Genomic DNA, 17,107 nt, shown 5'->3' on the forward strand with positions numbered 1-17,107 from the left:
TTTTAGGAAGCTTTTAACATCACATTGGATCACAAATGCAGAATTTTCCAGGCTTTGAATGGAGCTGTAGGTATGCTTCCTAAACACTGGATTGCTCGTGTATTCACAGGGACCCCTGTGTTTTCAACTGTCTGCCTTTTGTTATATTTTGGGGCTATGACTAAAGTTTATCGGTAGATATTGCAACTTAAAAAAGATTTTATTTCTTTATTTTTTAGAGAGAGAGGAAGGGAGGGAGAAAGAGAGGGAAAGAAACACCAGTGTGTGGTTGCCCCTCCTACTCCTCTTACTCAGGGACCTGACCTGCAACCCAGGCATGTGCCCTGACTGGGAATTGAACTGCCAGTGCTTTGCTTCGAAGTCCAGCGCTCAGTCCACTGAGTCACACCAGCCAGGGCAGATACCGCAACTTTTAAAAAATATTGGACTTGAGCTTATTAATATAGTTAAATACACTTCGTTAAAATCATTGGTACTAGTGCAAAAAGGTTTAGCTTCTGGTCTTAGGTAACTTAGAATTCAGTATCTCATCATCTGGGGACTATAGATGTATTTCTAAATTAATTACACCTTATTGTTATATATGTTTCATTATAAGTTCTCTGTATTGAGAATTACTCTGGAATAGTGGAGTATGAGAGTATTTTTACCTAGTTGAAATGTACCTGGTAACTAGGCACTTTCACTGTGGAGGGTATGTCTGTGTGTGCATCCTTACATGCCTGCACACACGTGTACTTATGTGTTTACCTAAATAGACATATATCTTGATAAAATATATTAATATATTGAAATTGATCAATACATTAAAAGTCAACATACATTAATTTGTTAATGCATCATGCTTTAAAATTAAAAACTACATTGCAATTCAATACAATTCCTCTAGGCAGTACATAGGAGAACAGAATTTTCAGAATGGAAAGAATTTAGGGGGAGTGCTCAGGAAATGTGAGGGAAGAAACCTGAAAACAAAAAAACAAACAAAAAACCTTTCTACTCCCATCTGACTTGTACATATTTTTGGAATTTACATTAAGCCTAATTTTCAAGAACTAGAAACTTTGTTTATTGTTCCTGGTAGTGTTCTGTTTGCTGTACATATATTGTTATCGTCATCATAATTTGAAAAGCAGGCAAGGATCCCATTTTACTGATGAGTAAATTGAGACTGTAATTTAACTCTTTTAGAATCGCATCACTATCAAGGGGCGGAGGCAGGATGGCAGAAAGCCTCTCCCTCCTCCCGCCGGACACCTCGGGAGCCTAGCACCTCAGTTTGCTGATGCCAGATTGGAGCAAGTGAAGTGCTCAGAATCTGATTCTGTCCTTTGGGGGTCTGCTGACTAGGAGTAGTCCAAGTTACTGAAAGTGTTACAGCACACGGAATAGCATGCATGAGAAATTTTAAAACAAGACTATATGTATGTATGTATATATGAATAGACACTCACATTTTAAATGACCAAAACCTGTTTTTCTCTTTAACTTAGATGAAGTTGTTTTGAAATTTGAAAATGGCAAAGCCAGAGCTAAGAATGTATTTTACGAAACATTACCAGTGGCAATTAATGGAAATGGACCCACCAAGGTGACTCACAGTGGCTTTTCCCCGTTTTCTTACTTCTTGGAGATAAACTATGGAGCAATATGAAGGATATCTTCTCTTTTTAAAATATCTTTGAGAGGCTTTATTTCGGTACCAGCAATTTACTGACATTATCTTTTACACAGTGTATGATATGGTTTCATTCTGATTAGCTGATGATTTTTTTCTCAGCAGAGTGATAACTTTTTATTCCATTTGTAACACCTTTCACTTTAGTAATAACAGCTAACTGGAGAGTGAGCCACATTTCCTTCATATAGACTATCTTCTGAATATGAATGTTTGAAGTTGTTAAGGGATCATTTGTGTCATCTTAGTCCCCATTTTCTAAATTAACTCTAAATCTTAGCTCTGCTAAGATTGGACAGAAGCTTCCTCTTGCACTTATTTTTTGCCCGGGTTATAGTTGACAAACATAACCTTGACTAATGACATTTTGGATGCTTTTCAGATATATGTATTTGAGCTTGCTGAAAATATTATTGACTGCTAATTTATAGATAAGTTGGTAAAGTTTGTGTTGCTGGTATCCAATTAAAATGGAACATGAATTCTGTGTGTGTGTGTGTATGTGTGTATATATATATGTGTGTGTGTATATATGTATATATATACACACACATACACACACATATATACAGCATATGTATGTATACACATATATACACACATTGTTTAAGTTTATGTTTGTGTGTGTGTATATGCTTAAAACTGTGTTCTGAGGTACTGCGTTGACTGGTTTACTCAAGTATCTGGAAAAGAGATTACAGATAGCTTTGCATTGTGGAAGACAAGACGGGGAGGTGTGTGCTTTCTCAGGGAAGTGAGTAAGTAGTCTGAATTCCAACAGAAGCCATATGCGTGGGAAGAAATTCCAGGGAAAACCCATGTTGGCAGCATTTCCCACGTTGAAATAGAAGTAGGTTCTGCATCTCCTCTAGTTAATCTTTCCGCTTTGCTTTTCGTCCCCTTCTTGCTCTCCCATGATGCTCACTCCTTTCTGTATCTTGCGTCAGTTTCCAGAAGCATTCTCCTTCTCATCAGTATTTCCACACCCTCAATCTCTCCCATCCTCTAAACAAAACAAGACCAAGCCAACACAAACTGTAATCTCCTCCTCGGTTGTCTTACAGCCTGCCTGTCTTCTCCCTTCACAGCCACACTTAATTCAAGTGGAGACAACCTGCTGCCACCGTTGTTCCCCTTTGCACACACCAGGACATGCACCTGCCAGCGTCTTGTGCGTTGTGGCATCTTCACCGAACAGTACACACTCGGCAGCCCGCATTTTTATTTCACCCAAAGATAACTTTTCACATTGTTGACCCCGTTCGGTCCCACTTTAAATCCTATTGTTTCCCTTTTCCGTGATGCTCTGTTGGTTTGTCTACTAATTTTCTATTCAATCTCTGCCTCTCTCTTTTTCTTTTTTTCCTATATATTTTTAAAATCTAACCCTTTGTGTATGTGTTGGGGGGTGTGTGTTTGCGGGCTGGTCTTCCTGTACTGTTTTAGTTAAGTGTTCTGCAAATATCTATCCGAGGCATCTTCCTTTTCTCTTGTATACACATTCTTCAGTAATCTGCTTCATTCCACATCAGCAAATCCTCTCTTAATGCTGATGATTTTTCAGATCCTTGAACTAACTCCTGTTATCTTTCCTGAACTCCAGGTCTGAATGCCTAATTGGTAGATTTATTTGCATGTCATATGAGACCTAGAGGTCAGGACCTTAAGCTCTGCTTCCTCTTTCATCTACGTGATGAACCAAAACCTGAGTTTTCTGTTGGCTGTAGTTGCTTCTCCCTCCCAGACCAGGGGCTGTTCTAACTGCTGCGTATGGTGGTGTATCTAACCCCCCGCCCCCCCGCCCCCCCCATAAACCAAACAACCAACACCCCCTGTGTATTCCAATTTTCCCTCCAAAAGCCCTTTAAAATTTTTCCTTCCCCCCCCCCCCCCAAGACAAAACAAATTTTTTTTTGTTTTTTCCCCCTTTTTAAACCCCCCCAACCCCTTTTTTTTTTAATTTACCTCACAGTCTCTTCTTTATAAAGTTCCCTATTATCCCAAGCCAACATACCACACACAGGACAGTGGCAGAGTTTACCTGTTTTTTGGTCTCTCTTACGTACTAGGCCTTTAGCCTAGGAATTACAGAACTCACACTTGTCCCATTCCCTTTTTGCCTCCCCGGCATTCAGCACAGGTGTAGCCTACATTTGCCTTTACATAAATGGGATTTGAATGTTAGAGTCTAAATAGCATAATGATCTAACATTATTCTTGGGAGTAAGACTTTTACGACTTAAGATGTTAAGACTTTTTTTTCCTGGCAGGACAAAATAATCATAAAATTGCTATGGTTCACTATAACCGTCTTTAGGCAAATTTGGTAAATGGACAGATTTTTGTCTATGCCGCCCTTTCCAGTGTGTGTGTGTGTGTGTGTGTGTGTGTGTGTGTGAGCGTGTGGCAGTTTCTTTTAGCCCTCTCTGATGTCTGGGCGCCCCTGAGGCAAGTGTAAACAGACATCTCCTATGACTAAATACTGTGCTGTTCCTTGTTAGTAATGTAGTGTCTTAATCAAATGTAAACATCTTTAAAGAGGGAGCTCGGTCCTGAGAATTTAGCTATTGTGGGTTCAGTGATTTCAATGTGATTAACAATTCCTTCCAAATTCCCAGGATAATGTGACTGGAGTTTTACAAAGTGACTAATGATTTCTCACAAGAGGATCACCAGTCCTCAATCATTTAGAAAGACTTATATGCACTAAGGAATTTTACAAAACCAGTGCTCTAACCCCTGAGCTGTGGAGCCCTCACCTAACATTAAGGAACTTAAGTTTTCTGGGAAACAGTCTCAGTTTGGGCTGTCACTGATTCTGGAATTGAAACAGTGTGATGATCTTACTGTATTTTCTCTGACATGGTCCTGTCTAGTCTATCTTTCTATGATTTTATTTGACCACAAAACATGAAGTATGGTAAGTCTTTTTATTTGCTACAATATGAAAATTTGAAAAAAGATTATATAAATAAGCATTGAATCACTGCTGATACTTTATTTAATAACATTACATTAAAGTTAAATAGAGGTACATGGATTTATCACACTCTCCCCTGTGTCCAGGCTAATAGGAAAAGAAGACAGGTTACTCTTTAGATATAAACTCTTTTTTTAATCATAAAAGTTGAAAGGATTTTTATATGGGGTTTTATAAGTTAATTTTAGTTATTATTTAGTGAGGAATGAGTATGCCAGTGGTTTTTGTGCCCTAATATTGAACTCACTAATACCGAAGCAGTAATACAGTGGTCCGCCCTTATGTGCAGGGGATATGTTCCAAGACCGCACATGGCTGCCTGAAGCTGCGGTTAACACTGAACCTTATATATAGTGTTTGTTCTTATACGTATATATCTTTTCACTTAAAGAAGCACTTACTGCTTCTCTTTGTCACATACACATTGCCAGCATCACTACTCCTGCACTTTGGGGCCACTATTAAGTAAAATAAGAATTACTTGAACACAACCACTGTGATACCATAACAGTTCACCGGCTAACTGAGAAGGCTACTCAATGACTAACCACCAAGTGACTAGACTGGGGAGGAGCATGAGCAGGTTTGATACCTGGACCAAAGGGATGATTCATGTCCTGTAGGAGTGGGGCAACTTGAGAGTTCATTATGCTACTTGGAACAATGTACAACTTAAAACTTAGGAATGATTATTCTGGAATTTTTCTTTTACCATTTAGGATGGAGGTTGATCAGGGCAACTGAAACGCCAAAGAATTAAACTGTGACCGATGGGGAACTACTGAATACTTGTAATCTGTAAATGATAAATTGTTTGTAGTGTGTTTATAGATTAAAGTATATAAAAATGAGTTTATTTCTTAGTTACTTTCTCTAAATACTATGCTATTATTAGGAAGAACAATTTATAAATAAAAATCACTTAATATCCCATTAACCTCCCATATTGTTTTCATTCATAGCTGTTTTCCATTTTACGTCTTTCAGTATACATTTATGAGCATTCTTATTTTTCATTTGTTTTCATAATGTTTTATAAACAGTTTTGTGTTTTTAAGTAGCCTTTTATTTGAAATATATTTCTGTATTTTATGTAATTTTTGTCCTTATCTAGATAAAATCTAATATAAATCAGTTTTTAGATAGAAACTATGATTTCTGACTTAAAGCTTTACGTTTTATTCTTGAAGCTCATTTATTGTTAGTAATACATCATAAGATACTTTTTTAAAAATAAGTTGATTATTTTATTGAGGCCATTTCAGTCTGCTTCTTATATTTTTAATAAAGATTATATATTATTTATTTTTAGAGAGAGGGAAAGGGAGGGAGAAAGAGAGGAAGAGAAACATCAGTGTGTGGTTGCCTCTTGTGTACCCCCTACCAGGGACCTGTCCTGTAGCCCGGGCATGTGCCCTGACTGGGAATTGAACTGGTGACCCTTTGGTTCACAGGATGGCACTCAATCCACTGAACCACACCAGCCAGGGCTTCATTTTTTTTTTTAAGATGCATTTTTGGACAACTTTTGTAAGAGTTTATTTGAGCCAAACTGATGACATAAGCCAGGCAGCAAGATCTCACATGCTCCTCAGATGTTTATTTTATTATGAATGGGGGAAGATATTTTCTACCAACAGCTCTGACAAGGGGTTAATATCCAAAATATATAAAGAATGCACACAGCTCACCACCAAACAAGCAATCCAATTTAAAAAATGGGCAGAGGCACTTCTCTCAAGAAGACATACAAATGAGCAATAGATACATGCAGATGTATTCAGCTTCACTGGCTATTAGGGAAATGCTAATCACAACCACAATGAGATATCACCTCACACCTGTTGGAATGTCTGTTATTAATAAGACATGTAATAACAAGTGTTGGAGAGGTTGTGGAGAAAAAAGGAACATTTATTCACTGATGGTGGGAATGTAAACTGGTGCAGCCATCATGGAAAACAGTGTGGAGGTTCCTCAAAACATTAAGAATAGAGTTATCAGATGACTCTTCTTGGTATCTACATGAAAAATTTCAAATAATTTATTCATAAAGATATATGCACCCTTCCGTTTGTTGCATCATTCCTATTTTCAACAACCCAAGTGCCCATTGATAGATGACTGGATTAAGATGTGGCCCCTGTATACACAGATTGCTACTGAGCCATAAGAAAAGATGAAATACCCAACCGTTTCTTTTAAATATCAGATAATATACATCTTAAAGTAATCATTACAAAAGCGGTGGCATTTTTGTACAAACAGAAGTTTAACAGAACAAGATCATGTCACCTAATTTGCACATGAAAATAAGTCACTTCTGAAACTATTTATATTTGCAATAAAAATTTATTTTATTGCATAAAAATGATCATGCTTGGGTTAATATGACCTTGAATAATTGAATGATTTGGGGAAAAAAAAAGAAAGGATTGAGTTGGAAAAGCTTCTTTGCCAATGAAATGACATTATACTTGGCAACAGCTCGATATTGTGAAAGGAGAATCAGGAGAGGACTGCCACCTCGTAGCTAGGGCCTTCCCAGAGCAGCCTAAATACATAAACAGTTGCTGCACTTTCCAAAGCTGCCAGCATAAATGTCTGGTTTTTAATGAAGAAAACAGAGGTAAAGCGAAGGCTGCAGTAGTGATTACCTCTGCCCATGTGGTGAGAAATCCAAGAGGGAGGTTTGCAGGCAAAAGTAGAAAGGTTATGAAATAAAGTTTAGATTTTGAGAACTAAAGATAACATCTTTTATGCTCAGACTTTTTCAAAAAATAATGGCTCATTTTCATATTCACATTGGGAATCTAATAGACCCATCAATAATTCATGAAATAAATATTTAATGTTTTTTGAGATTTCTGAGCCAAGTATATGTAGATGGGAATTTTAGATATGGCCAGCTGTTTGGGGGATTTTCTTCTTACTTAAAAAAAAAATTCCTTCCCAGGATGTTTTAAACAAAACTGTATCTCCCACTAGCCTTGAAAATCTCTTTCACACATAATACTAAATAAAGAATTTATTTTCACATGAGTCACTTTATTTTCTTCCTTCAAAACCATAATTTTGTACAGAACATGAATGATTAAATTAATGTTTGTGTCTGTGTTTTGACAACAGCCAAATAAGTATTTTTTGTTATAGAGGCACATTAAACTGATCACGCGGACTCTTGAAATGTCATTAGCAAATGCCAGAACTACATGTTTCCTGCCTTGTAATTCATTTCCTGAAATGTCATGTAGTTCATAAGAAATGTGAATGAGTCTGTTGCTGTTCATGTCATCTGTGTGCTGTGCAGATTGAATGCAACTAGGTCTGCCGAATCTAACAGAGATTGTCCCACTGTAATGAATACTGTATGTGTCTTAACAGCATGTTTTAGTTTCAGTTCAGTAGAAATAGTTGGATGGAATCTCAAATATTTTGTAGGATTTTTGTAGGATGGTACTGAACTAATTACCTCAATTGTTCTATCCCTTAAGATGTTTTCTATGGTCTTAGGAAGCTAGAAAAGTTTACTTGGCAGTTCTGTATGTTTTTGACCACCGCCTTTTTCTTTTGAGTCCATCTCATCTTTCCAGTCAGAAGTCAATGATGTATAGCATAACAAGGATTTTAGGTGCTTCCTGTTAAAAGTAAAGTCACAGCCAAAGCTAGTTTGCTGCAGTTCCGCTGTCTTGAAGTGAAGTACTTTGTGAAAAGAAATAGTAAAATAAAAATCTGCAGGTGTTCATACCACTATAAGTATTAGTATTGCAGTAGAAAGTGCAGTAGTTTTATTCAAGTAAATTGGAAGAATTTTGCCTAAGATCTTCAAATCTATGGATATTGAAGTTTTGTCTGAGGTCTGAGAACATATTTTAGTGTGTTTATGTGTTTTTCCCATCCATCTTCTCTCACCCGCTCCCTCATCCAGAACACACAAGGATACAGACGTTGTAGAAAAAAGGAATGCCAGCCAGTAGGTGCTTAAGGAGTGCGGGGGAGGGTGAGCCACAAAGGAGATGCTCCGCTAGGTCTGAAAGGGAAGAAGTATTGTATTTGAGCTTATTGTTGATAGGATCTCTGAGGTGGCTGTAATTAATTAGCTGTTTATTTTAGATCTGTCCTGATTTGCAAGCTTTCTTTTCCTGAAACCAGTGCCCCAGAAGCCGAGTTTATAGTAGACAGCATATTTTAGTGCCTTTGGTAATAAATTTTATAGTGTTTGCTTTGTGTGGTGATGGTTGGTAAGAGGCCACCCTGACATTGCTCCAATTTGCTGTCGCTGACTGTGCTGATCCTTCTAAACATCCATCTTATTACCAACTTACTCTTCACATGACTGCTCTTATTTGTGGTGTTTTTCTGATAAGTCTCATTAGCCCACTAAAACTGTTGTTTCCTTGTTTGACATATTTCTTTAATTGTGTCTCTTCTGGTATCATTTCTTATATAATAAATTAAATGACATTTATGGTATATCAAGCATTTTTGGCATTTCTAGACAGAGTTTGACCTGCTTTATAATTCATTGTCTAGAGATAATGTTGTTCAGTATGTACCTCCAAGTGATAAATATTAATAGAATTGTTAAAAGGAATCTACCGAGTTGGATGTACCAGCTACATGGAATGAAAGTACCTTGAAAGCAGAGGATAACTTTTGTTAACACAGTTCTTCTTCATTTACTAGATTCTCCTGAATTATTTTGGGAACTATGTGCCTAATGCATGGACACAGGACAAAGGCTGCACTTTCTGTGAACTAGATACAATTGACTTGTCTGCAGTAAATGTAAGTGGAATTGACTGGGTGAAATGTAATGAGAAAAAAAGATGTTGCCATGAAATATAGTGATTTGTAAAAAAAGGGGGGAGGCATGTTATTGTATAGTTTTGATAAGTATTATGGATTTATAAAGCTAAAATATAATTAAGAAAATTGGTAGATATATGTATATCTGAACTGTTTTTGAAAGCAAAGCCAACTAATAATTGAATCCAGTAAAAGGGGTTTGGTTGTTAATATTTAATAATGTGCTATGATTGGGTATTCTTGCTTAATTTTAGTCTGCTAACTTGGTAAAAGCATTGAGGAAAAAATAGTTACAGTGCTTCAGCATTTTTATTGACTCATTTTATTTGTGTTTGATTTCAAATTTGATTTAAAAATAATATACTATTGTATAACTAAGGACTATTTCAAGAATTTTACATATAGCAATTTATTTAAACTGCATAACATTTTTTCAGTAGATAGTACTATTGACTGTGTTTTATGATGAGAAAAATGAAGTATATATACGTTAAGTAACTTGCTTAAGGGCACATAATATTTTTGTGTTGGAGGTGGGCTTTAAATTTAGGCAGTCTGATTTCAGGTCCTATATTCTTGATCACTGTGCAATTTTGCCTGAATGTCATATACATCATATATGCCAGGCACATTGTTACTTATATACATAGGGTGAGGCAAAAGTAGGTTTACAGTTGTTTGTATGGAATATGAAGCAACCCTGGCTGGTGTGGCTCAGTGGGTTGAGCTTGGGCCTGTGAAGCAAAGGGTTGCTGTTTTAATTTCAAGTCAGGGCACAGTAGGGGGCCAGGTCACCAGTAGGGGGCATGTGAGAGCCAATCACAAATTGATGTTTCTCTCCCTCTCTTTCTCCCTTCCTTCCCCTCTAAAAAATTAAATAAAATCTTTAAAATAAAAAAGACAATGAAGCAATAATTAATATATAACAATACAAGAATATATTCTGCCTCACATAGTTAGAACTGTAAGCCTACCTTTGCCTTACCTTGTAGATATTTTATAGAGAATTATACTATAGTTTATCAGTTACACTTTTAGGGTAAATGATCAATTGGAAATACATTTTTATGAATTCTTCTGTCAGTACCAGTGCAGTTTTAAGATGCTCTATAGTGTCAGTTCTCTTCCAAAAATTTTGTCTTGTGACTTGGAAGTTTATTATGTATGTGGGTTCTAGGGATGGTTTTGGTCATTAAGGTTGATTACTCCCTTCATTCACTATAAGCTTATTGAGTATCTACAGAATGCCAGATAAGTAGAATGAATAAATAGATGGAAATAAAGTTTGCAGTAGCTCCTAAACCCATGCAAATGCAAAACACTCTCACTGTAAAATATTACCAACTTCTGTTCATATAATTGTATGAAAGGAGAATAAAGATTAACTTGTGCACAGTTAGGAGCTTTTAGTTTTTTTTATTTTTTATTTTTCCTTGAGTAGTTTTCTTTTTTAAAATTTAATTTATTGGGATAACATTAGCTATTAAAATTATATAGGTTTATTTTATGATACACTATCTATATATTGCATTTTTTGTTACCACCAAAGTAAAATCTTTCATCACCATATGAAAGTTCAAGCAAGGAACTTTCATTTCTTTTTTTAAATGTTGCTTATTACAAGGACTGACAGATATTTCAGAAGTTGACATGCAATGAATGAAAGATAAACTGTCCTCTAAAACATAATTGGAGTATTGGAGAAAATATTTAAAAATAAGTATAACAAGATAAAATGTGTTAGTGAAAGAAAATAGCTTTTTTTTGGTCAAGATGGAAATGTAGGTAGATACACTTTGCCTCCTCACACAGCCAAAAGAAGGACAACAACTGATTTAAAAACAAAAATAAACCAGAACTGCTTGAAAATTGAACTGTATGGAAGTCTAACAACCAAGGAGTTCAAGAAGAAACAACATCCAGACTGGTAGGAGGGGCAGAGAGGAGCAGAGATGGGCAGCCGGGGCAGGGAGGATGTGCAGCAAGGTGGCAGCTGGTGGGCAGTCCCACATTCTCATGTGATGTGGATAAACTGAGAGGAACAGCTGGGGAGTGAGGATTCCAATGCAGGGAAAGAGAGCCTCAAAACCTTTGGCTGTAAAAATCTGTAGGGGTTGTGGCAGAAGAAACTCCCAGCCTCACAGGAGAGTTCATTGGAGGAGTCCATAGTGTCCTAGAATGTACACAAACCCACCCACCTGGGAATCAGCACCAGAAGGGCCCGATTTGCTTGTGAGTAGTGGGAAAAGTTACTGAAAGTAGGGTGAGAGCTAATCTAGTGGCATCGTTCCTTCTCAGACCCTTCCCCCAAAGATAGCACCACAACACAGTGAAGTGGGTTGCCCTACTCTGGCAAATACCTAAGGCCTTACAACTTAACAACTTACAAGTTGTTACACTCCCTTACAACTTAACAGGTATGCCAAGACAAAGAAATATAGCCCAAATGAAAAAACAGATCAAAGCTCCAAAAATAGAACTAAGTGATGAGGAGGTAGCCAACCTATCAGATGCAGAATTTAAAACACTGATAATCAGGATGCTCACAGAAATGACCGAGTACAGACACAAAAGAAAGGAAGAAGTGAAGGCTTGCAAAGTGAAATAAAGAAAAATATACAGGAAACCAACTATGAAGGGAAAAAAATTGGGACTCAGATAATGATTTGGAACGTAAGGAAGAAGTAAACATTCAAATGGAACAGAATGAAGAAACAAGAACTCAGAAAAATGAGGAGAGGCTTAGGAGCCTCTGAGACAACTTTAAACATTACAACATCCAAATCATAGAGGTGCAAGAAGGAGAAGAGGAAGAGCAAGAAGTTGAAAGCTTTTTGAAAAAAGTAATGAAGGAGAGCTTCCCTAATCTGGCATAGGAAATAGACTTCCAGGAAGTCCAGGAAGCTCAGAGAGTCCCAGAGAATTTGGACTCAAGGAGGGACACACCAAGACACATTATAATTAAATTACAAGATTAAAGATAAGAGAATCTCAAAAGCAGTAGGAGGAAAGGAGACAGTTACAAAAGAATTCCCATAAGACTGTCAGCTGACTTCTCGAAAGATTCCTTGCAGGCAAGAAGGGGCTGGAAAGAAGTATGGAAATCATAAATGGGAAGGGCCTACATCCAAGATTATTCTATCCAGCAAAGCTGTCATTTAGAACGGGAGGGCAGATAAAGTGCTTCCCAGATGAGGTCAAGTTAAAGGAGTTCATCATCACCAAGCCCTTATTATGTGAAATGTTAAAGGGACTTATCTAAGAAAAAGAAGATCAAAAACATGAACAGTAAAATGACAAATAACTATCAACAACTGAAATTAAAAAACAAAAACAAACTAAGCAAACAACTAGAACAGGAATGGAATCATAGAAATGGAGATCACATGGAGGGTTATCAATGGAGAGGGGGAATGGGGAGAAAGGGAGCAAAGTACAGGAAATAAGGACCATAAATGGCAGGTACAAAAGAGACGGGGAGGTTCAGAATCATAGAAAGTGGAGAAACCGAAGTTCATGTCCATTCCATGGGTATGAACTAAGAGGGGCAGTGCTGGAGGGAGGGGGGTGCAGGGCTGAGGGGAATAAAAGGGAGAAAGAATATGGGACTACTGTAATAGCATAATCAATGAAATATACTTATAAAAGAAAATAGCTTCTCTATATATGATATAATGAACCAAAATAATTTATTTTACTTTACCGTAATATTATACATAGGAAAATTAGATTATACATAATAAAATGAGATTAAAGGAAGCATCCAAGGATAGAAATAAAGGCTTAAGACCTCCTTAATTTCTTTATTTGAGCTTCAAATTAACCACCAAACTTCTAAGTCATGGGAACAAAATGGGAAACAAAATTAACATTCTAATTTTAGATGAACCTGTGAAAATAGATTTAGATCTGAAAGATGTTTCTTTAAGGACTACCATAAAGGGAACATTGTATACTAGAGTAGGTAGTATCTTTAATTATATCCATATAATAAATATGAAAGTGAATTGTCTTTCAAACCTAATTCATAATGACAAGTTGTGATTGAGTAAAATCAGTCACTTTGATGGGGTCTACAAAATGTATTTCCAAAGTTAGAAAATTGCCATAGGGCCATTTGAATTTAGCTGATTACATTGAACTTATATTCAAATATATTTCATGTTCTGAGTAGGACTTGAATAGAATTTAAAATAAAACCACACTAATGATAATTTTTTCTTATGTTTGCTGTAAAACAAAGGTCTATCCAAATGTAACAATAGGTATTTTTATTGAGCAACCAACCCCTTTCCTACCTCGCTTTCTGGACACATTACTGACCCTGGATTACCCAAAAGAAGCACTTAAAGTATTTATTCATAACAAAGTAAGTATTTGGTAAATGAATATTTATGTAAAATATATTTTTTATTTTCCTTGGAACAAGTTGTTACATTCTCTTTGTGTCTGAAAAAAGCCATGGGGTTAAATTACATAGGGGATTTGGGGAGTAATTACTTCCCTGCCTTTTTCAGACATAGGATAAGAGTCTAGAAACTAGTATCGTAATATTGGAATAAGCCTGATGAAATTGACAGTTTTTGTGGATCAGAAATGGTCAAATACCAGCCATTTTTTGTGGATCAACTTAATGTATAATAAAGAAATGGCAGAGGGCCTTATATTCCTGTACCTGGGTTAGTTCTGGCACTTCGATTTATAGAACCTGTCATTAATTGTTTGTAGTGCATGGTAATACCATAACATTAAAACTTGAAATATCTTCTGGGTAGAGTATTACTTGATTAATTGCACAATTGCATGCTCTTCCCCAAAGGATTTCATATTATCATTTCTTTCAGAAATATTCAGAGCCTCTCACACACCTCTCACATATACTATCAACTTGTCTCTTTTGTTTTAAAACAGTTGGTATTTAACATCATCAAGAAAAACTCCATAGCTGTGAAGTATGCCATTTTCTCTTTCTGTTTAAATACTTTATCTTTACCACTGTTCTTGTTTCCAAATGTACATTCCAGCTAATCATTTGCCTTTCCCGAAGAATGTTTTAAATTTACAGAAAACCAGCAAAAATAAGTTTTAAAGGGTGAATCATCATTGAGTATTTGCTTTGTAAAATGTGTTGTAGCATATATTCTTACATTAAAGTTTTTTTTATATACGGGGCTGGGCAAAAGTAGGTTTATAGTTGTGAATACCCGAAACAGAATTTATTTTTGTGTTATTATTAATTACCATATTATTTTCCATATGAACAATCTTAAGCTTAGTTTTGCCCCAGCCTGCATTGTATTTTTTTTTGTATTTTTCCTCCTTTCATAGGACCTAAAACTCTTTGATAGCAGAGATTTTTATCTTCTTTTATTTATAATTAGCTCTGTGTAGCCTTTATGTGATAAGTATTAACAAGCTGTGAAAAGTTTTTAAAAATGCTTAATGAGACTTATCACATATAAAGCTCTGAAATGCTCTGAGGGAGACAGATAATCTTAATTGAAGTTTTAGCACAATGTAACAAAACTAATTTGATGACTTTGTGTTAATCATTTTCCCATCAACAAAATTTTGTTACATACTGTTTTTCTAAAACCACAGTTTTGTATATGACCGTTCTGTTTTCTCTCTGGTGTCACAGATATTGTAATACTGGTATTTATTTTATAAAATTATTATTTATAACTTAGATTTGTAGCTATTGGATTTGATATGCATTTTTAATGGTTATTTTTCAACACATGTCTGTCATTCTCAGGCCGTAAGCCACATTCACACCCTTCTCCTGACCCCCAGTTCGAAACTCTTTGTAGTACCCAGGATTTAATTATTTATGTAATCACCTGTCTAGGAGTAAATGTTACAATATTAAAGTATCTTCTCTTTAAAAATACGACGAGTATGTGTCTGTTTTAGATTGTATATGTGACAGGTGATATTTAAATAAAACAAGTTTAATTTGGTCATTATTTTGTCTGTAGTTGTGTGAGGATATGAACTGTGGCATTGACCACTGTGAATGAGAACCCATCCCTACCTATGAGTCCTTCAGTCATCTTACTGTCATTTTGTTCACTGATTTTCTATTTTTAAAATATTTTACAGGAAGTTTATCATGAAAAGGACCTCAAGGTATTTTTTGATAAAGCTAAACATGAAATCAGTACTATAAAAATAGTAGGACCAGAAGAGAATCTAAGTCAAGCCGAAGCCAGAAACATGGGAATGTATGTTTTAATAAATTTGAACAATTTCTACTAAAAAAAAACTAACAAAAAAACCTTAAAAAATTTGTACCCTAACTTGAATGTCTCAGTTATATGTGTGTGCGTGTGAGTCATGCACACGTGTGGGCACCTTCTGCTGTTAGACCATCTGTATTTGTGTGTAAGGCGGGAGAAGTTATTTTCATTTTTATTTTAATGGCTAAGAGTCCATGTATGTATTTAACCAAGCTATTGAACTTAAGATCAAGATTAAAAAATGCTCAGACAAGTGTCTAGTATGACATATATAAGCAGTGATTTACATGTCTACTCTGTGAAGATTGTGAGTGCTGAAAATGAATGGTTTAGACTAAGGGGAAGGAGGATGTTTCTGCATTCTAGTTAGCTGCTGATACTGGAAGAAATATTTCAGGTCCTTTGTTTAACCATTTCAATACTTCTGAGAGATTACTAATAAAATTCTGGTAATAGTAAAAGCCATCCTTTACTCAGTAAATGGTAGTTGGATATTCTAGGCAGTCAGTTAATAACTTCTGATGAAGGGGTGAACAGTCATGGTGACTTCTTGTTTTGCTCTGTGAAAGCTGAGGGCTCAGCGTGCCTGTGCTGCTGAGTGTAGGGGGTAGGGGGATGTGAGGAAGCAGGTCTCTGGAAAACCAGACTGACGTCTTTACTAGTGGTTACAAACAATTTTTGAGAACCCTTGGGTTCGTATTCAAAACTTATTTTTTAAAATTATTGGTACAGTTTTAACTACTTTACCGCCTAGGCACTAGTTTGATGGTCAGTTAGAAACCAATGTGGTGTAGAATTACACACTGACAATAGCTGAAAGTGATAACTGGGAGCCTGGGAGGAAAGGACCTGAAGTGCAGACACCATGATATGGGAAGATTTTCATGTATCACTAATGGTTCATTCCATGGAGTCCTGATAAAACAGATTCTACCAAGAAAAGCAACATTATAGTCAGTGTCCTTGGTAAGAAACAAGGGAGTAGCAATCTTAGACAGAATCCCATGGAAATCAAGTTAAAAAAAAAAAGCTAATACCTAAAGTGGAATTGACCTATATCTGCAAGAGTCACTGACACCTGACTTGCTGGACAGCTGAGGTTTTGAAATGTGTGTGTGTGTGTGTGTGTGTGTGCGCGTGCGCGCACATGTGCATACATGTGTGCAAAAACATTTTGCTTTTTTTAAAAAAAAGTTGATAAATACATTGGGGTACGTTATTTTTCCCTTTCAGAGAGAATTTAATTATAAATTCTGCATTGCCATTCTGACATGTTTTACGTTCTAAAATATTTACTAGCTGAAAACATTTCACCTGGCCTAAAATTTTTGGTGTTGATATGCCAGTGAACATCTTTATGAAATTCAAAATAATACTTACCCTTTTGGATATTGTCTC

At 36.0% G+C, this 17,107-nt stretch overlaps 1 protein-coding gene across 2 annotated transcripts in view; it reads left to right on the forward strand.

Annotated features, from left to right (window-relative positions):
- The window catches only part of PLOD2 (procollagen-lysine,2-oxoglutarate 5-dioxygenase 2), an 89,926-nt gene that overhangs the window by 56,650 nt on the left and 16,169 nt on the right, over window positions 1-17,107 (forward strand). For both annotated transcript variants that reach the window (XM_037142382.2, XM_037142389.2), the window contains exons 6-10: window positions 7-70; window positions 1,494-1,591; window positions 9,345-9,446; window positions 13,711-13,836; window positions 15,573-15,694. In XM_037142382.2, the coding sequence (XP_036998277.2) occupies window positions 7-70; window positions 1,494-1,591; window positions 9,345-9,446; window positions 13,711-13,836; window positions 15,573-15,694 (512 nt within the window). The remainder of the gene's footprint in view (window positions 1-6; window positions 71-1,493; window positions 1,592-9,344; window positions 9,447-13,710; window positions 13,837-15,572; window positions 15,695-17,107) is intronic.

The sequence above is a fragment of the Artibeus jamaicensis genome, unplaced genomic scaffold, assembly GCF_021234435.1.
Source record: "Artibeus jamaicensis isolate MK-2021 breed Jamaican fruit bat unplaced genomic scaffold, CSHL_Jam_final contig_466, whole genome shotgun sequence".
In the NCBI taxonomy this organism is placed as follows: Eukaryota; Metazoa; Chordata; class Mammalia; order Chiroptera; family Phyllostomidae; genus Artibeus; species Artibeus jamaicensis.